Raw genomic sequence first — 20,584 nt, 5'->3', positions numbered from 1 at the left:
GAAAATTGTCGGTAGTTGAAATCTTTTCACATCAAAAAGACATCACAAAAAGACATCAATTTTCGGGTGAAATAGTCTCTTCTCCCTGTTTTTTGTCGTGCCGCTAAAAAGAGAAAAGATATATGCATCTCAGGTTTCGTTGCAGAGAACTCGATACCAAGGTTTTCAGACCACTCGGCAAGGTTTCCAAAGTGGTTTGTAAAGCCAGTTGTATTTCGGCGGCGTCCCTGCTTGCAAAAGATATGACGCCGTCGTCTGCTAATTGTCTAATGCTGCAGTTCGGAGCTAGGCAAGAATCTATTTCACTGACATAGAAGTTATATAGCAGGGGGCTCAAGCAGGACCCTTGTGCTAGTCCATGGAAACTGGTCCGCTTTAGTTGCACATGACCATTGTTGAAACTCATAGCTTTTTCCGACAAAAGGTTGAACAGAAAGTTGTTCAACTTTGGACCCAGCCCCACATTTTCTAATTTTTGACTCAGCTTGTATGGTGATACTGAGTCAAATGCCCCCTGTATATCCAGGAAAATAGATCCCATGTTCTGCTTGCGTGCACGAGCAAGCTCTATTTCTGTTACCAGAAGGGCTAAGCAGTCATTAGTACCCCTGGCTTTACGAAAACCAAACTGGGTATTCGAGAGAAGGTTGTTTGATTCCAACCATTCTTCTAACCGAAAAAGAATCATCCTTTCAAGGAGTTTCCTCAGACACGACAGTAACGATATTGGCCGATACGAATCGTGTCTTGAGGGCGGTTTGCCAGGCTTCAAGATAGTGACAACTTTCACCTCTCTCCACTCTTGCGGAACGCTGTTGACCTCCAACATATTGTTGAAAATACTTAACAGACGCCTTCTCCCTATGTCGGGCAGATTTTGAAGCAATTTGCTACTAATCTGATCCAGACCCGGGGAGGAATTTTTGCTTGATAGGAGAGCAAGTGATAGCTCTACCATTGTGAACGGTGAATCCATCCTAGGGTCACTACCAGGCGCATGTTGTGTAAAGCTTTGCGCAGGAACGAAATCGGGGCAAAGCTTGTGGGCAAATTCATACAGCCACTCGCCAGAAAAGCTTTCGCTCTCATTGATGTTGTTGCTGTTTCGCATCCTTCTAGCCATTCTCCAAAGCGAATTAAGTGAAGTGGTGGGGTTTAGATTATTGACGTATCTACGCCAATAACCCTTTTTCTTCGCCTTCAACAGGTTTTTGCACGTTCTCTCTAGTCCTTTATATTTTTCATATAAGGACCTCGAGCCCGTGTCCCGGAAGGCTTTAAATGCCTCACGCTTCTTGGTGAAAGCCGCTTGGCAATTCTTGTCCCACCAAGGAGTGGGAGGTTTTTTAAATGTCCTTGCTTGGTGGGAGCGCCTTGTTTGGGCCTCAAGGGCGCACTTGTTTATCAGTGAAACAAGTTTTTCGTACTCCTTGACTTGAGATAAATCTTCCAAGTCAAGTGAAAGCGAAGCGGCTATTAATTCGCCGTATCTCGTCCAGTCGATGTTCCTCGTTAAGTCACATTTAACGGGGATTCCTTCTACTGGACATCCTCCCTTGATGTAGGAAATTTCTATCGGCAAGTGGTCACTGCCGATAGGGTCCTGGATCACCTTCCAACTAAAATCCAGGGCCATTGTTAATGGACTTAGAGACAGGTCCAGTGCACTCGCCCTACTTTGAGGTGTCTGCATCCTAGTTGCCTCTCCTGAGTTTAGAATCGAAAAACCAAATCTGTCGCAGAAATCTCGGATGATAGGAGTGCGAATGTCATCCTTATCGCACCCCCAGTCAGTACCATGGGAGTTAAAATCTCCTAGGATCAAAAGCGGTCCAGGCAAGACCACTGCTAAATTTCCAAGATCCTCTTTGAACTTTTCAATTTTTTCTTTTTCATTGTTGGCTATCGGGGGGATATAAATGGATGCAATTGTCACGTGAAGAACGCCCAGTTTTGCCTTAACTGCGACAGTTTCTATCATTTCTTGTCTAGGGGTAGGTATTCTGGTGAAAGTGTGACTCTTTCGAACACCAATCAGTACCCCCCCACCCCTAGTAACGCGATCTTCACGGATTATATTATATCCCGGGAAGGTTAATTTAATGTCATCCGATAGCCAAGTTTCACAGAGGGCAAACACATCGCAGTTGTGTTCGCCCACTAATGCTTTAAAGGAGTTTAGCTTGCCAAGCAAACTCTTACAGTTCCACTGTATGATAGTAGCCGTAGGAGCCATTAATCATCCAAACGGACCATCATACTTAAGCATGGCCATTGAGCCAGCCACTGTTTGATCATTCCCTTCAGGAAAGGAAGGGCCCAGGTAGCGATCATGTGCAGATGCTGCGGGAGGTTAAGGGTCATTAGGAGGGACTTAAGGATCTCGGAAAGGGACGGGGTGGGAGTTCTCGGGAAGCTCGTGGGCTCCGTCGGAAAAGCCAGGCTTTCCACCGGAGCTTCGGTCCGAGAAGATCGCTTCTTCTTGGGCTGCTTCCTGGCAATTTGGGGGGCTGGAGTTTTGGGATCAGCGTCTCGTATTGAACCGGGGGAAGAAACTTTAGCGTGGCGCTGTGGTGCCAAAGGTTTACTTTTCGTCTTTAAAACCTTCCGCTGTACCTTTTTGTAAGACACTCTCATGATCTTTACCGATCTCAGTGGCACCTGTTCGGGTGCAGTCGGATAGCACAGTATTGAATTAAGTTTTTTTTACCAGAAGATAGTTGATAACAAGTCTTCTCTCCACCGTGTCTCCACCTCAAATCAGTTCCAATCCATATTTACGTGGTGTCACATTCCCAGCTGTTTGTGATAAATGCATTTGAAAGTATTAAAAGTAATTTTAATTATGTTTAATTTATGTCTTTTCTTTACAGACGATTTTGATGATTCTAATTTAGATAGCTTAGGTGACGGGTTAGAAAATAGCGCAGATGTTGATAATAACAATACTGGCGAAGGTCTGACTAATACGAGTACAAGTAGCGTAGATTTGAATATTAACAATTCTAACAATGAAGGTGCTGAAGGCAATGATGATGAAAATGAGCACGACGAAAGAGTTGATGATTTTTGGACAGAAGCGTATGGCTTTTTAAATAATTTTCAAAATTTGAGAGAAGCTTTGCGATATTTGGCAATTGCTGGTCATCTTTCCCGCAGTTTCTTAAATTTGCTCCTGGCAATATTAAGAAAGTTTGGTCATCCTGAACTTCCAAACGATGCTCGTACGCTCCTAAAAATTCCCAAAGTAGGCAACGAGATACAAAATGTTGTAGGTGGACATTTTTGGTATCCTGGGATTAAGGTTGCCATTAGAAATTTTTTCAAAAGAACCATCCCTGAGACCAGTGATTTTAATCTACAAATATCTACCGATAGGCTTCCACTTTTCAAAAGTAGTTCTACCCAATTTTGGCCTCTTCTTTTCAAAGTCGAAGAAATACCTAATTGTCCAGTAATGGTTGCAGGCATATTTAGCGGCGAAAAAAAACCAGGCAATTTAGAACAGTTTCTTCGACCTCTCGTGGAAGAATTGAATACGTTGCACCTTACTGGTATGCAGTTTGGTGAACGTACAATTCGTGTGCGTGTCAAGTGTTTGATAGCCGATGCGCCAGCGCGGGCTTTTAAAAAGTCGGTTTTAGGGTTTTCGGGAAAGCACGGATGTACCAAATGTACTATCCTTGGTGAACATGTTCAACCAGAGGGTAAAGTAATTTTTGAAGGTGTTTTCGTACAGATATTAGTTTTCGTGCTAGAGATGATAAGCCACATCATAAATCTATCCGATCGCCACTGGAAGACGTCGTGGGATTGGATATTATTAAAGCGTTTCCAGTTGCCGAACGACTTCACCTTCTTGACCGCGGTGGTAGCCGTAAAATTTTAGAAGGTCTTATTAATAATAAAATGCTGACATTTCCAAAGTCGACCAGTGAACAAAAAGCCATCGTTTCTCGCTTTTTAATTAAAACCAAACTTCCTTGTGAGATCCATCGCCCTTTCCGTTCTCTGAATTATCTTCCATAATGGAAAGCTACAGAATTTCGAACTTTTTTACACTATATTAGCCCCGTAGTTTACAAGGATCTTATGCACAGTGATGGCTACAATCATTATCTGCTTTATTTCTGTAGCATTACTATATACTCTGCTTCAACATATAACCACTTGCGGCCCCTTGCTCAAAAAATGCTTCAAATGTTTGTCTTGCATTTTCCTACTCATTATGGTCGTACCCATATGAGTAGTAATGTGCACAATCTGCTTCACGTACATGAAGATGTTGTTGAGCTTGGACAGCTGGACAACTTCTCGGTATATGCCTTTGAAATTTTGTTTTCCAATATCTTAAGCGTTGTGTTAGAAAGGGAACGAAGTGTTTGGAGCAAGTAGCAGCTAGATCGAAATTATATGCCTCTATTAACGTAGCATCTTTTAGTAAAAATCAGTATCCTTGTTTGACTACAGATGGTTGTGGGTTGCATGTTTCAGATAGTTTTGTTTTAAAATGTAATTTTAAAGACCAATGGTTACTAACAACATCAAATGAAATAGTAAAATTTTTAAGAGTAGAAAATCCTAAATAGTACCTAAATAAGGAAAATTATTTCATTGCTAGAATGGAGGATGATGTGTCAGTAGTGGAAGTACAATCTAGTGCCATTAACATTTATAATCTAATTTCCTATACTCCTTCTAAACCTGTAACCTTAACCCTAGATAAAATAAAATGTAAATTAGTTCCTGTTAATTTGCCTCCTCGTCCTCTAGCTTACTTCAATGTAGATGAATTTGTAGACAATACGCCTCCTTCGGTATTATTTATTCCTTTGTTACATTGTTTTCTTCAGCATTAATCACATTTTAATTGTAGTTTAATATTTTTTTTTGTTTTATTCAATATTATTGTTTTCTTTTATATGTAGCTTGTGTTACATGTTCAGTTAATTTCTGATTGTTTGTTACATAGTCTGCCTTTTATGATGATATTGATGGAAGTAATTTAATTAAGTTTTAACTTAAAGCTTCTAATTAAAAAAAGAATGTGCCTGCATAGTTTTGAGAAACTCGCGCGTTTAGTAATTGTAGCTCGACCAAGTTAAAGCTTAGTCGTATCCAACATTTACTCGGTTAGCCTTCGAGATTAAATTAAAAATGTAAATATTCCAACGATAGTTTCGTTCCCTCAATTCTATGCAGGGGTACGAGGTTGGCCATCAATATCATCATATTATATTGGTAAAGGTGGTAATGGTGATAATATCATGATAATTGGTAGTGGTAAAATGATTATGATAAATATATCACATTAATTTCGCCTCCCTAGTTGTGCATGTAGGTGTCAGTTATATGTGCAAGCTGATGCTCCAGACTATCCGGATCCTCAGTACCGTGACCATTCGTACCGTTCGACTATCGGACCATTCGTACCGTGATGTAGGCAGTGAGTTGTCAACCATGGTAATTACCCAGGATACACAGTATCTGATACCTCAGGCTGGATTTTAAGCGATCCGTACACCAGCATTCGGGTGAGTAGACAGTGACCAAATGAATGTTATTTCCGATGCCGCCGATTCTTAGCTTTAGGATTTGTTTTGCAATGGTTGCAGGTTTAACCCGAGTTTCTCTCTCTTTTTTTCTATTTGTATCTTCAAAATAACGGAGGCTATGTCCCTAATCCTGAAATCTTTTGGCGGAATCCCCGTATATAATGTAAACGTTCTCCCGGAGCTTCGGTGATGCGCTGGCAATAGAAAGTGTTTACTAGACACCAAACTCCCAAATTCGTCGTGTCATGCATGGACTTGTGATGTTAAAGGCAACGTTGGCAATGATCCTTACATAGTGTGATTATGTATGATGTTTCCTACAAACATAGTTGCACATATTAACTATCTATTGCATTTTTTTCTTTCCAAATCATTACAGGTCAGAAATGGTTCTTTTGGAAGTGACAATGATGAAACCAGAAACTGTAACCGTATGTTCCTGTCAGTAGTTCTTTGCTACGTTTGTAAGTATGTATTTGATAAACTTGAATTGTAATCATTAGAAACTTAAACTTTTTTTTTACTGTCTTGAATTTTATTTTTAGCTTCGTAGCAACTGGCTTTCATGTACTTCCTCTTCAGAATATTATCAGTATGGTGCAGTTTCAAAATCATTCATCCTTTCAACTCCTCATCCGTACACCCTCCACTTTTTTCTTAATTGTTAGGAGGATGTTTGTGCAAAGGTGCAGAGATGTCGTTACCCCTCCTTTCCCCTTTCCAGTCCATGACATCTTTGGTAGTAGTTCTGAATCAATTATTATGTTGAGGGCATTAGTTTTGGTAAACTTCACATAAAATAAAGCATCTTTAGGTGCTCAGCTTGAGTTAGCAATGATGAAGATGACATAAAAGTAACGATGATAACAAATTCTTGTTATACACTTGGAAGAGAGTCAAGAAGCATGCGCATGATCTTTAGAACAACAAAAGTGAGTAGAAATTAATATCAGCCTTCTATCAACAGCAAAAGAGGCTTGAAATAATACGCCTTTCTACTTACAGGGCAGGAAACGGATGAGATCGAAGAAGCGAAAAGTTGATAGGATGTCGATCGCATTAATTTATGAAGTTATACGATACATGTTTTTGGAAGAAACGCCTAAGCATTTACAACAATAAGCAGATAAGTCATTTGTATAAGCTTGATATAATCTCATTTTATCGGAACAATATTCTCAAGTAATGGTGGTCATAACATTTCTTATTATATATCGTCAGGGACAATCCAGAATATAAGTTGTAAACGGACTTACACTTTAAACATCGTTCGAAGCGAAGATACATGTACAAAGAAGTAAGAATTTTATATTTTTGTTTATATTTTTATATTTAACTACCTACATTTCTAATTGTCTTAATCTAGCTTGGGTAACTTATTTTTACGCTCATGGCAAGAAGACTTATTGCAATACTTGCTTTTTAGCATATTATCACTATGATGAAGTTTTAACTGCATCCATGCTTTAAGCTCTTCGTTTATACAGTTACCACTTACATCCTGTATGGCTTGCAATATCTTTATAAAATTGCATAAAGCCACCTTTGCTCCGGCTTTACCCTTGCCTGTCCACGACATATTAACTAGCAAGTTTGGGCCTGTTATAATATTTAGCGCATCGCACGCACGTTCCTTATTACTTTCGCGATTAATTTTCATTTTTAACCACTGAATAAAAGAATTTTGGGTAAAAGACTCGAGAAGGCCCCCCCCTGACAAAATTTGTTAGGCGCTGTAGGATTTACGCCTAAAGGTATGCAATCCGCAGTACACATTGCGGAAGCTTCACAGTGAGCTTTCAGTGTGCTTTCAGTGTGGTCAAAATTGGTTGAAGAAAGTCGAATAAAATATTGTTATTATTTGATTAAAATCCCCTCTCCGCTAACCCTACCATTCATTTTGGCTTATAGGGGCTTCTTACTAATTTTCGGTCGCACTAGGGGTGAACAATCGGGCCCAAAACATGCACGGCGTTTTCGGACGGTAACGGAACAGTAATTCGATGAATACTTGTTACCTTGCATTGATATTCAGCAAAGGAGGAAACATAAGAATATCATAATCACAAACCACTTGTTACAATGTATTGTATCAAGTTCTACTCGCTGTCTAGTAACAGTATTAAGGAACAATGCACAATGTTTACATCAAATGGGTTTTGACCATACAGAAATTCCACTGTACAATAAAAATGACAGGCCACAGTGCTGCACACAAAAGATTCTAGGGGGGGCCTTCTCGAGTCTTTTACCGAATTTTGCATATCTACATTGCACAATTTCAATTCCAGGGAATTTAGATCGTCAATGGTCTCCGCTGTGCTGAAGGCTGGACTTACTGTGCTGAAGGCTGGAGTACTAATTGCTGTTGCTGGGCTACCGATGCCACTGGGATGGTTCATAATCGTCTGTTTCAATTGCTCCATTTTCGTGGTCAATTGATCCAACTTTTTGTTTTGTTCGGTCAACTGCACTTCAACATCTGCAATCATTTTATAGAGAAACAGGTACTTCTTGTCTTCGTGTGGCGGTAGCGGCAAGTTGTTATTATTTGTATCCTGCTTCTTGGAATCCATCTATAATTCGTTTGTAGGGATTAAATTAGTATTTAATCATAAAGTGATTTCATTTTAATACGGTTTTACCTTGTAAAAGGAAAATTAATCACCAACTTTACAGACAACTTTTAAACGCTAACGTGCCGGAGTAAGCCGATTTGAAAATAAACCTTGCCTATTCAAAAAATGTTTCAATGTGAACTAGACCATTGTCTATTTCGGAGCCGTCCAAAACCAAACCGATATCACAAATACATGCATACATTCATACCGCCGTATCTCACTAATACATGCATACAATATGGCTCCTCGTGCTCACTCACTCATTCTCACAGCCAGATCCCAATTTCAGTATCAATGAGCAATTTTTAGGGGCTGTCAGTAGATTTCGGGGGGAGGGGGGGGGGGGAACCCCTCGTCATACAAATGATCGAATCCGCATGCAACGTCCTAATTTTGTGCTACAAGTCCGCCGGCCATACAAACTAGAGGACGTTTTTACATGGGCTGAGGACAATATGAGGACGATCGGTTTCGGGCTTATGGGGTAGTGTGCGTGAGCGTTTGTGCTCCAGGGGATACATGTGTGTGTGTGATCACGCTGTCCGTATGTATTGTGATATGTGGTTGCTTTCGTCTTGCCACTATTTGTTTCACAAACAAAGCCGCTCTTTTTTAAATCACTTATTAAGCCTAGGCTACATGATACGAGAAGCCAAAAAGATTTCGCTAAAAAGGGGGTATTTGCGAAATTTTTCCGTCAAAATCATCACGGTTTACCTGCCCGCGGTGTTACGTTAAATTTGATATTAGACCCTTATATTTTATTAAAGTTTTCCTGGACAGGAAGGGAAAAAACGGAGAGAACCCGTTTTGCCAATTAAAGAGTATTTTGTTAGTTATTAAGGAATTAGGTGGTAATTGTACAGAATGGATAAAGTTAAAATTAAATCATAGTGGTAATGTTCATAGAAATAAGTTTGTAAATAAGTCTAGTTGCCTTGAGCGTAGCTCCCGTAGTAGTTAGGTAGGATAAGAATTAAGATTTAATTTTGTTGATTTAAATTTGATGTTTATTATTAGATTAAGTCATTTTTAAGTTTTTGTTTAAAGAGTAAGCCTTGCACAATATCTGTTCATAATGAATTAAGAACAACAGAATTATTTCTAAATTACGTGTTTGTTGGTTCACTCCTTCTGTTTGTCTGTTATATGTGTTGTATCTCGCTTGTGTGTATGATGATGAATGACTAATTGAATGAATGTATGAATGAGTGCGATGATAGAGGGGCTTGGTATGGCATAGGCGGAATATCCAGGATGATCCAGGACCAAAAGCTACATCGTTGCAATGGCGTGTTGCAACTAGTGATGGGTTCCCTGGAACGGATCCACGATTCCGATCCGGTTCCGACTGGTGTCATTCCAGTTCCGATTCCGAGGAAAAGGAATCATTAGTTCCACCTGGAACCGTCCCGAACCGTCCGGAACCGTCGGAACCGTCCGGAACCGTCGGAACCGTCCGGAACCGTCGGAACCATCGGACCCGTCTGGAACCATCGAAACCGTCGGAACCATCGGAACCGTCTGGAACCGGCGGAACGGTCGGAATCGTAGAAAACCGTATGAACAGAAACATTTGCTTTTTTTCTTCTTTTTTCCGGGTTTTACTTTACGCGTCTCTTCGATAACCGGATCGACGATCTGAAATATTTCCCGAAGCCGTGTACCCGACACATTCAATGTTTGCAAAACAATATTTGAGTATTCCTGCATCCTCTGTTCCATGTGAACGTATATTTTCTAAAACAGGTAATATATTAACAGAGAACAGAAATAGGTTGACGTCAAAAAAATTAAAAGAAATAATTTGCATTAAACATAATTAAAATAAACTACACATATAGATTAGTGTAATTTATCTTTAATCGCTAAGGAACTGATAGGATGTAAATACTTCGTAATGGTTCAGCTAATAAAATGTTAGTTTCGCAGAATAACAGCGACAAAAGAAAAAATAGACGAGCTATAATTTATTTTTTATAGAAAGAAAGAAATGAACTTAGATACTTAGGTTAATTATTTGAAGATTCGAAAACAAAAAGATGTATGAAATATTCATAGTTTAATAATGCACTAATTCAAAGAGGCATCGATTTAGTTTCCAGATCCTTTTTTAATTTTAACTGCTAAATAATAATTATTATGCAATGGTACAATATTATGAAACATTATTTTTATGTTGAGGAAAAATGGGTACATGTGTTGCAAAGTGTAATGTGTAATAATTTCCTGTATATTTATGAAAATATAACATCGGTATTGAAAAATTTCATCAATAATTAATGTAGCGCACTGGAAGGAGGTAAACACATTTTTCATTCTTTCATTCTTCATAAGCTATTAATTTCAAAAGCAAAACAGCTTTGCATCGTTCCCAACAAAGTCAACGGCGTTCATTATCAAAATAATCTACCCATAGAAATATTTCAGATCGACGATAATTATAATCCGGTTATCGAAGAGACGCGTGTAGTGAAACCCGGAAAAAAGAAGAAAAGAAGCAAATGTTTCTGTTCATATGGTTTTCTACGATTCCGACCGTTCCGACGGTTCCAGACGGTTCCGATGGTTCCGACGGTTTCGATGGTTCCAGACGGTTCCGATGGTTCCGACGGTTACAGACGGTTCCGGACAGTTCCGACGGTTCAGATGGTTCCGGACGGTTCCGGACGGTTCCGGACGGTTCCGGACGGTTCCGGACGGTTCCGACGGTTCCGACGGTTCCGATGGTTCCGGACGGTTCCGGACGGTTCCGGACGGTTCGATTGCACCTACCCTTCGGAACTGGTTCCAATTTTTGTTGGACCCCTTCGGAACCAGTTCCGCTTGATTCTCAATTTTACCCATCACTAGTTGCAACGGTCAATCAATGCTGACAAGACAGAGGGATGGAAGAACGCTGGATCTCGACACGCCGAAAACTGACGATGGCATTTCCCAAAACAAACGGGATGAGATGATCACTTACGATACCGACCCCAACACTACCACGGCTACTGGATGACGGATATATTAACAAATCAACCGAGCTCACCCGGGATAAGGTGCCCTTTCACGGTTTGGAGAAGGAAATGTCTCCAAACCATCGTGAATTTTACTATTATTAGTAATTTAGCTTTGAGTGATACGGCCAGGCCGTTCTTTACGAATAAAAAAAAAGGCTTGCACAATATCCGTTCATAATAAATTTTAATTCATTATGAACACAGAATTATTTCTAAATTACGTGTGTGTCGGTCAAACAAGACATCACCATCTCGTTAATTAATAGTTAGATGTTACATACTCACTTCTAAGTTATAAATCCATCCATTTGCTTAAACATACAAATGATTCTGGTTGCCTTAAGCGTCCATCCTGACCATTCCGTATTCTGTAAATAATGTGAAATATATAGTTTAATTGATGTGGTAGGATTAGCTACAATTTACAATTTAAAATTTTCTATTTTATTATTTAAATTCTTACTTTGTTGATGATAACTCAAATGCCCATTCTTCTGAAAGATTATTCGAGTGTCCATAAAAACGAGCGATGTGTTAGGCGCATCCGTTCTCAATGTTTCACAGCACTGCTCCTGTAAATGGTAAGGCAGAATTAGGCAGAATCGTGCTATAATTATGTAATATTAATTATAACTGATTTTTTACTAGGAGGGATATCTTCATAATACAACCTGGATCAACCAACCATCCACGAGAAATGTGGGATTCATCGATCACAATCACTCGATACAAGAGTTACGATCGATGTCTTGCCCAGTAAACTCCTCCTCGAGTTGACTTAATCCAGGCTTGCCCTCACGCATTGCCCTCGCAGTGAGCCCAAGAAATGATAGATGAGTGCATTTAATGTAAAAAAAGAAGAAAAAAAGGAAAAAGAATGTATGTAGTGGGGATTCATCAGCCAACTGATGACTACTTATTCAGTGATTTGTGTAGCGTACGGTACTGGGTTGCATATTGCTGTCATTGAATATTGTTGCTACCGGGTCATATTAGTCGTTATGGATTGAAATGCTAGAAGCTCATGCTAATAGTTGATGATGTGCTTACCTTTTTCCGTGATAGAAAAGCGTCCTGATTGAGCTCGTGTGCTTTCAGAGGATCGATAAAAGACGTGGTATACATGGAAATATAATTAAATTGGATAGACAATACGCGGTTAGTAAAAGCGTTGATACTGTACAACATTAAATCGATGATAAACTAGAGGCGGTCGGATGGCCGAGGCGATAACGGCGCCGGTCTTCACACGGCAGGACCGGGGTTCTAATCCCATCCAGACCGCCTCCCCGTACGCAGGGCTGACTACTTTGCTACAGGTAAAATCAAGACACAGAAAGCCAGAAATAGCAGGCCAAGACCTCTCGAGGTTGAAGTGCCAATGAAGAAGAAGAAACTTTCCCTTATGTTCGACATCGGTAAAATAGCTTTAATAAATTTCGTCCCAGTTTCCTCATTTTCCGGTGTGGGCCCCCGGAAAAAAGGTTATGGTTGTCGCGATCCATCGTACAGGGAGAAAGCAAAAAAAAAACAAAATTGTGGAAACAGTTCGATTTCTGAGTTTTGCTTTTAAGTTACCTGTGCTGTTAAATTTGTATTTATTAAAACATTATGATGAAATTGATTCCCTCGACTTGCCGTCCGATGTTGAGTGAGATACAGACAATTTTCCGGCTACTGGAGTTCGATACACATCTCCTTCTAGCCGTAGGAAACGATGAGCATTGTGTAAAGCAGACTGGGTAAAATCGTATTCCTGAATTGCACCTATTGAAAAAGATGTTATCAATAAGTTTTAAAACTATGTAGCAAAGGAATAAATAATATAAGTGGGGGTGTATCGTCTAACAAATTCATCTACATTGAAATAAACTAGAGGACGAGGAGGCAAATTAACGGCAACTAATTTACATTTTATGGTCAGGGTTGCTGGTATTGATGGAAGAAAAGAATTTAGTTTGTAAGTATCTATTTCACTAGATTATAATTCAATACGCGAAACATCGTCTTCAATATTAACGTGAAAATAATCTACGTTATTCTCGTACTGAATCCCATGTATAATAAAAATATTTTGGGAGGAGATTTCCACCCTTACAAATTTAACTTTTGAGTTTGATGTTTTCAATAACCACTGATCTTTAAACACAGGTTTTAAAACAAAACTGGCAGTAATATGCAACCCACAGCCATCCGAAGTTACACGTGGATACACGTTTTTGTTAGAACTAGAGACAACATTCATCGAGGCAAACAGTTTGGATCTACCAGCTGCTTGTTCTAAGCATTTACAACCTTTCCTTACGCACCTTTTAAGAACCTGTAAAAAGTTCTCGAAAGGATATGCCGAGAAATAGTCGAATACACCATGCACTTCAACGTCTTCATGAACATGCAGAAGATTGTGTATATGGCTGCTCATATGGGTGCGACCATAATGAATTGGGAAATCTAAAACCAATTTAAGAAGCATTCTACGTGCAAGAGAATGTAAGTGCGCATGGGTTGACGAGGAATAATTTGTAATACTACAAAAGTTGAGAAGATAATGATTATAGCCTGCCTGATGCATGAAATCTTTATATATTATAGGGCTAACGTAGTGCAGAAAAGATCTAAACTCGGTTCCTTTCCAATACTGAAGTGTTTCCAGCGATCTACGAGGGCTGACAATAAAGTAAGGTCTCCAATTTTTTTTTTCATAGAAAATGACATTTATTTACAAAAAGCGATACACCGTTGGAAAGGCCAAGGTTTTGGCTACTTTTCTACATAATCGCCATTTTTTTCCAACACCTTGCGCATCCGCACGATGCACTTGTCTATGCCGGCAGTATACCACTCTCCGTCCGCCTCGCGCAGCCAGGTGTTGACCTCTTTCTGAACCTCCGCGTCGCTTTCAAACTTCTTCCCTCCGAGATGTTTTTTCAGAGCGGGGAACATGTGGTAGTCACTTGGGGCCACGTCGGGACTATAGGGAGGGTGATCGATGATGTCCCAGCCAAATTTCTTGAGCAGGTCAAGGGTAACATTGGCTGTGTGCGGGCGCGCGTTGTCGTGGTGAAATTTCACTCCTTTGCTCAGCAATCCCGGGCGTTTGGCATCCATCGGGCAGAAACTTTGTGATACTGCAAGTTGTTCACAAGGATATGACGGATTGTTTCGCTGCTACACACTTCTCCAAGCTTCTCTTCCAAGTCCCTAATTGTCGCACGGCGGATTTGGAGCATTTCTGCCTCCACTGCTTGAACAATCGCATCCGAGACCGACGGTCGCCCACTTCTCTCCTCGTCGTGAACATTAGTGCGCCCGGAATTGAACTCGCGGCTCCACTTACGCACGTTTTTTATGTCCATACACTTTTCCCCGTAAACTTCAACTCATTGACGATGGATTTCAGTAGGTGTCATCTTTTTCGCACTCAAAAAACGTATTACAGAACGCAATTCGCACTTGGGCGCTGACGCGAGGGGTACCTCCATCGTTGACGGCTGTTCAGCCAAGACTGAGCGATCCTGGAAGCCTCACCCAGCAGCAAGGTGGTAGTGGGGGAGCCAAGGAACACGGCGGTGTTGCCAGATTTCGCCTAGCGCGTGATCCGGCGAAGTTGCAGCGTTGGAGACCTTACTTTATTGTCAGCCCTCGTAAATGGTGGTTGTACTTCGGAAGGAAGCTTGGTTTTAACCAAAAAGCGAGAATTTTTGTTATCACTTGTCCACCGTTCAAAGGGAACCATTTTATTATTCATAAATTCCTGTTGAAATTTACGACTACCACCCAAATCAAGAAGATGCAATCGATCAGCAACTGTTCAGTAAGTTTTAGAATCTAGTTTAGTTTTGTTGTTTAGTTGCAAGTAGTCTTTATAGCTTAATAGCAACGTATTTCATAAGAACTTTAATTTAGCTTTTTATCATGCCAGCTCCGTGTGCTGTTTTGTTGAGCCGTAATAAACGACAAAATGCAAACAATCAATTGGAGATTTCCTATTATATTTTTCCAAAATATGAACCCATCAGCAAAGCATGGGCTCAATTTCGTAACGGGGAGGAAAATTGGGAACCTTCGAAAAATGATGTAATGTTCAACACACTTTCAAAGAAACGATTTTCAAAAGCCAAATATAACATTTGCTGGTAATAAAGTGTTTGGAATAAAACTTCTTCCCAATGGTAAGCTGTTCTTGAATTGTATTTTAATGAATGTGTAACTGATACATTAAAATATTTTTGAATTTCAGCTATTCCAACAATTTTTTTTTTGCCTTCTGAAATTGAGGTTCAATGGGAGGAAGGTTTTGAAAATATTTTTGCCTTTATCTGCAACCCACTTACGCTATGCAACGATGCGTCCGTATAAATAACGCAATCAAACAACACATACCTGAGCAATGAAACTTGTAAATTACGAGAGGCTAATAACAGATTAACGGTTACTTTAAATCAATTGCAAATGAAAGCAAAAATTAAGAAATTAGAAAAGGAAGTTAATTCCATTAAAAAATCATTCATACGACCAAATGAATTCATAGCAAAAATGAAAAACATTGTAAAACCTACACTTTCTTCCAATCAAATAGATTTGATCATAGAAGAGAAAAAAAAGTCATATGGACGAAGAAGAAGTTAGCAGAGCTCTAACACTGAGATATTTTGGCAAAAGAGCGAATGATTATATGACAAAGGAATTTAAATATCCTTTACCATCAATTTCAACTCTTCATAAATATGCAAGAATAAATAACTTGCATGAAGGTATCTTGGAGGGTGTTTTAACGTTCATGGGAAATTTTGTAAGCTTGTTGAACAGTAAGGATGCTGAGTGCGTAGGATCTTGAGCTTTGATGAAATGAAAGATCAACATGTTATGGAATACGATCCTTCGGCAGATGAAATTGTTGGGCCTTACAACTACTTACAGGTAGCAATGGCTAGAGGCTTATTCAAAAACTGGAAGCAGCCTATTTATATTGGTTTTGATAAAAAATGACCAAAGAAATAATGACAAATATAATTAAGAAACTACATGAAAAGGGTATAAACGTTGCGGGTATTGTTAGTGACAATTGCTCTAGCAATATTAGTTGTTAAAGGGAGCTTGGCACACAAGATTATATGAAACCATTCTTCGAGCATCCCGTAACAAAGAAAACATTTATGTATTTCCAGACGCACCACATTTGCTAAAGTTGTTGAGAAATTGGATTATTGATCATGGATTTCACTACAAAGACAAAGTTTTCTCAGCAAAGCCGTTGCTTGAGCTAATAGAAGGCAGAATAGCAGCAGAATTGACTCCTTTATTCAAGCTTTCCAAAAGACACTTGATTTTATTACAGCGTTTCCGAGAAGAACTAACGATGTGCGAGCCATTTCTGGGCAATGGCTAGGATAAAGTAAACAATTGCCAGGTAGATCTAAACTATGGCCAAGTTGAACTAGACACAGGCTAGGTTGAAGTGGAATATGGCCAGGTTGAACTGAAATGTCAAATTTGAAACGATTGCTGAAGCGTTCGCAAACGTTTTGGGTAACGCTTTAAAAATATTTAAAAAATGATCGGTAAAAAACATACTTTTTGTAATTAATTTTTTAAAGGATATTAATTGAAAGAGAACGCTTAAATTGCAACGTATTTGAGCAAAAGTATTTTGATGCAGTTTACATCGCTGAAATTGCTGTTTGAAGATAAGAAAGCAAAGCACAACATAATCTACATATCTACGCATAAGGTACAGTTAAGTTACAAGTCTAACACTTGTTGGGTCTTTTTAAAAAAGATTGGTTCTTTATCCCAAGTGCTGCCAAACTAGAACTGATGAATCCAGGTGACGCGTTGCTGCTGGCCGGTTGCCGGGTACGCCGATATTGCTGATGGTGCGTTGCGCCTTCTCACGGTAGCTGGCCGGTTCCTGCTACGCCGATATTGGCGATGATGCGTTGCGCGTTCTCACGGTAGACGATTCTGCTGACACTGCAAGCCACGTGCTGGTGGAGTCGATGGACGGTGCACGCGCTGTCTTCGGTCCACATGCTAACTCTGCATTCCGCGATAACTGTTATAAAAATAATTTGTATTTCTTTTATTTAAACTAATGACATTCTGTTTTTTTTATTTCACCTTAATCAAGATTTATTGGGAATTTTTTTCTCACAACTGCGGTAAAAAGGAGGTACGTATGACCACCCATCCCGATTCCATACTATGTATAGAATTCGTTTAATGATTCTCGGTAAATCACCCAGTATTCGTCACACTGTAACTACATCAGACAGCAAAAACCTTATTGCCTCATTACATCTACAGACTGTATTGTGAATGAAAATTCAAACTGACTGGAGAAGTTAATTTCAGTTTAATTTTCGGAGAAGCTGATATAGTTCCTGATGTAGCAGAAATTATCTTAGAAAACGATTGTCTCTCGCGTGATTTAAATAAACAGGAAAAAGGTGTATTAGAAAACATAATCGGATACATTGCGCGTAAATTTAAAGATAAATATCCTCACCCACAGCTAGGAGATGATACTTGCAATGCCAAAGAAGACCATACGTGTTCACGGCCTCAATCTTTCGTTGATCATGTATCTGCAGGTGGATTATACAAATCATCTGATGGATTTCTTGCAGTAGACTACAAAACGGAGCAAATTTTTCAAAATTTACACAGAGATGGAAACATAATTCAAACCACACGAATTGTGGAAATCCTCGCAAATCATTTGCAGACTCATTTCCCTGAATTTCCTTGGGATATTACCAAAATTTTCGCTAAGCAAAGAATATTGGTGAGAATGAGGTATCTGAATATGAATCGTCTGGAAACGCAAAGATTGCATCCAAAGAGAAAAACAACAGACCATAGAAGGTATGCAAAAAAACCAAACTGTTAGTTAATAATATTATGCAGTCTACCTCCAGCTTCCGTAGCGATTGGACGTGTTTCGTTCCGAAGCCTCCTACAGATCATTTGCGTACGGCAGATAGTTGGCATTGTTCTCGTGTGCGATTGCGTAATCAACGTGATTACCCGTATCGCACTAATCGGTGTCTCCGCCTTTCTCCGGCATTCGATCGGAATTAGTGTTTATCGATCGAGTGTAGTGATGTGCAAACTGAATCAGAATGAGTGAATGACTTAAATCTTAGCAATGAATTAGATGATTTAAATCATCACGAAGAGTTATTTTAACTCACCTATGATTAAACTCTCCGTGCCGACTAGCCACTCACTCACTGCGTTTTAACTCACTCATGAGTTAATTAACTCATTGTTGATTTAACTCTCCGTGCCGACAAACCACTCACTCACTGCGTTTTAACTCACTCACCTCGTTTTTACTCACTCTCCTCGTTTTACTTTTTTCTACTCACTAGAGGGTTAAATATCGTATTGGCATATCGCATTTGTCACGATCACACGATGATTCGAGTGGCGCTTAGCCTTGATCAACGTGTGTTTTTAGTGTTGAGTGTGTGTGTATCTGTCGATCTTTGCGATAAGCAAGCGTATACCCGCATGACAGAGAGTAACTCATACTGATGCCTCTCGCTTCCCCTGACCCACACTTTCGAGCGATCGCGCAACTTACTCGCACTCCGCAATCCCACTTCATGCCTTAACGCATCCACCAGTAGTGTGTTTGCCGAATATTCTTCCTGAGCATAAGCTACCCTCACACTCCACCTTGATACTACCTTCCCTCTCCATTCCGGAACGCTCGTTCCGTTGAGGTGTTCGAAAAATTTCGCCTTGCGCTCGGCTCACACTCTCGCACTCTCACATAGTCCACCACTCTACGCTACTCCTGAATGCTCTCTCGTTCTATGTGTTGGAAATTCACACTTGTGGTAGAATGTTAACCAGACAGATCACAGGTAGATAAACAGTTTTCAACTTGGCTTGGCTTGGTGCGCATGAAAGTGGATTATGAAGCTTAAAATTTTATATTTTAAATATAAATATCATTCTTTTATAGTGTTTTTGGTGAAATAAACTTTACCGTGTGGCTATTGAACGAGTTTAAGTGTATTCGCATGCGCAAAAGTGTTTGATCGTACTAGTGCAGTGAACCAAATAGTCGGTAGGTACCCAACCTAATGAAATTGTGTATAGTTTTTCACGTTCGGTTTTTCATAACTTTTATACCTTTTCTAATAATTTCAGTACAAATTTCACTGCTAGTTAAACGCAATGAATATTTTGTTTTGATCGACCAGCTGCTGTAAACATTCTGAATAAACCGTTCGATTGCATCGTAAATTGCTCCTTGCAACTAGGTTTCTAAGAATTGTTCTTTTATATCCATAACAGCTGTGCTTGGAGCGGGGAGCATCCAATACAGCAAACGGAAAGAAAAAGAGAGCATGAGAACGAGTGCCGAGTACGCTCGCCGCTCACGCCCGGTCACTCAAGAAGGCTGAAACTCGAATGACTTTCAGCCTGAGTTTCAGCTTGCATGTTGCGTGACATCCTGTCAAGCGCCCGCATGACAGAGAGTAACTCATTTTGATGCCTCTCGCTACCCCTGACCCACACTTTCGAGCGATCGAGCAACTTACTCGCACTCCGCAATCCCACTTCATGCCTGAACGCTTCCACCAGTAGTGTGTTTGCCGAATATTCTTCCTGAGCATAAGCTACCCTCACACTCCACCTCGATACTACCTTCCCTCTCTATTCCGGAACGCTCGTTCCGTTGAGGTGTTCGAAAAATTTCGCCTTGCGCTCGGCTCACACTCTCGCACTCTCACATAGTCCACCACTCTACGCTACTCCTGAATGCTCTCTCGTTCTATCTGTTGGAAATTCACACTTGTGGTAGAAGGTTTACCAGACAGATCACAGGTAGATAAACAGTTTTCAACTTGGCTTGGCTTGGTGCGCATGAAAGTGGATTATAAAGCTTAAAATTTTTACCGTGTGGCTATTGAACGAGTTTAAGTGTATTCGCATGCGCGAAAGTGTTTGATCGTACTAGTGCAGTGAACCAAATAGTCGGTAGGTACCCAACCTAATGAAATTGTGTATAGTTTTTCACGTTCGTTTTTCATAACTTTTATACCTTTTCTAATTTCAGTTTTCTAATTTCAGTTCAGTTTTCTAATTTTACTGCTAGTTAAACGCAATAAATATTTTGTTTTGATCGACCAGCTGCTGTAAACATTCTGAATAAAACGTTCGATTGCATCGTAAATTGCTCCTTGCAACTAGGTTTCTAAGAATTGTTCTTTTATATCCATAACAGCTGTGCTTGGAGCGGGGAGTATCCAATACAGCAAAAGGAAAGAAAAAGAGAGCATGAGAACGAGTGCCGAGTACGCTCGCCGCTCACGCCCGGTCACTCAAGAAGGCTGAAACTCAAATGACTTTCAGCCCGAGTTTCAGCTTGCATGTTGCGCGA

General features: G+C 39.9%; 2 protein-coding genes across 9 annotated transcripts in view; one reads left to right on the top strand and one right to left on the bottom strand.

Annotated features, from left to right (window-relative positions):
- The first annotated feature begins 2,561 nt into the window (after positions 1-2,561).
- Positions 2,562-6,698, top strand: LOC118516444. Of its 2 annotated transcripts, XM_036062335.1 has the most exons (4): positions 2,562-5,860; positions 5,935-6,023; positions 6,101-6,487; positions 6,561-6,698. In XM_036062335.1, exon 1 carries the CDS (start codon positions 2,813-2,815, stop codon positions 3,887-3,889), a length of 1,077 nt encoding a protein of 358 aa, XP_035918228.1. In that variant the 5' UTR covers positions 2,562-2,812; the 3' UTR covers positions 3,890-5,860; positions 5,935-6,023; positions 6,101-6,487; positions 6,561-6,698. The 2 variants fall into 2 exon arrangements, with proteins under 2 accessions (XP_035918228.1, XP_035918227.1); XM_036062334.1 differs by having other exon boundaries at positions 6,101-6,698.
- Positions 6,699-6,859: 161 nt separating this feature from the next.
- Positions 6,860-20,584, bottom strand: part of LOC118516445 — a 112,442-nt gene continuing 98,717 nt past the window's right edge. For 2 of the 7 annotated variants that reach the window (XR_004907880.1, XR_004907882.1), the window contains 4 exons: positions 12,232-12,948; positions 11,645-11,753; positions 11,467-11,549; positions 7,815-8,131 (listed from right to left, as the gene is read on the bottom strand). Coding sequence is in view for 1 of the 7 variants with exons in the window: in XM_036062337.1 (XP_035918230.1) it covers positions 6,913-7,238; positions 7,813-8,131 (645 nt within the window). In the remaining 6 variants the exon portion in view is untranslated. The other 5 variants (XR_004907881.1, XR_004907883.1, XR_004907884.1 and 2 more) reach the window with 5 other exon arrangements.

This window comes from Anopheles stephensi, unplaced genomic scaffold (genome assembly GCF_013141755.1).
Source record: "Anopheles stephensi strain Indian unplaced genomic scaffold, UCI_ANSTEP_V1.0 ucontig293, whole genome shotgun sequence".
Classification (NCBI taxonomy): Eukaryota; Metazoa; Arthropoda; class Insecta; order Diptera; family Culicidae; genus Anopheles; species Anopheles stephensi.
Note: the sequence above shows the minus strand (reverse complement) of the source record. Positions and strands in the feature narration are given on the sequence as shown.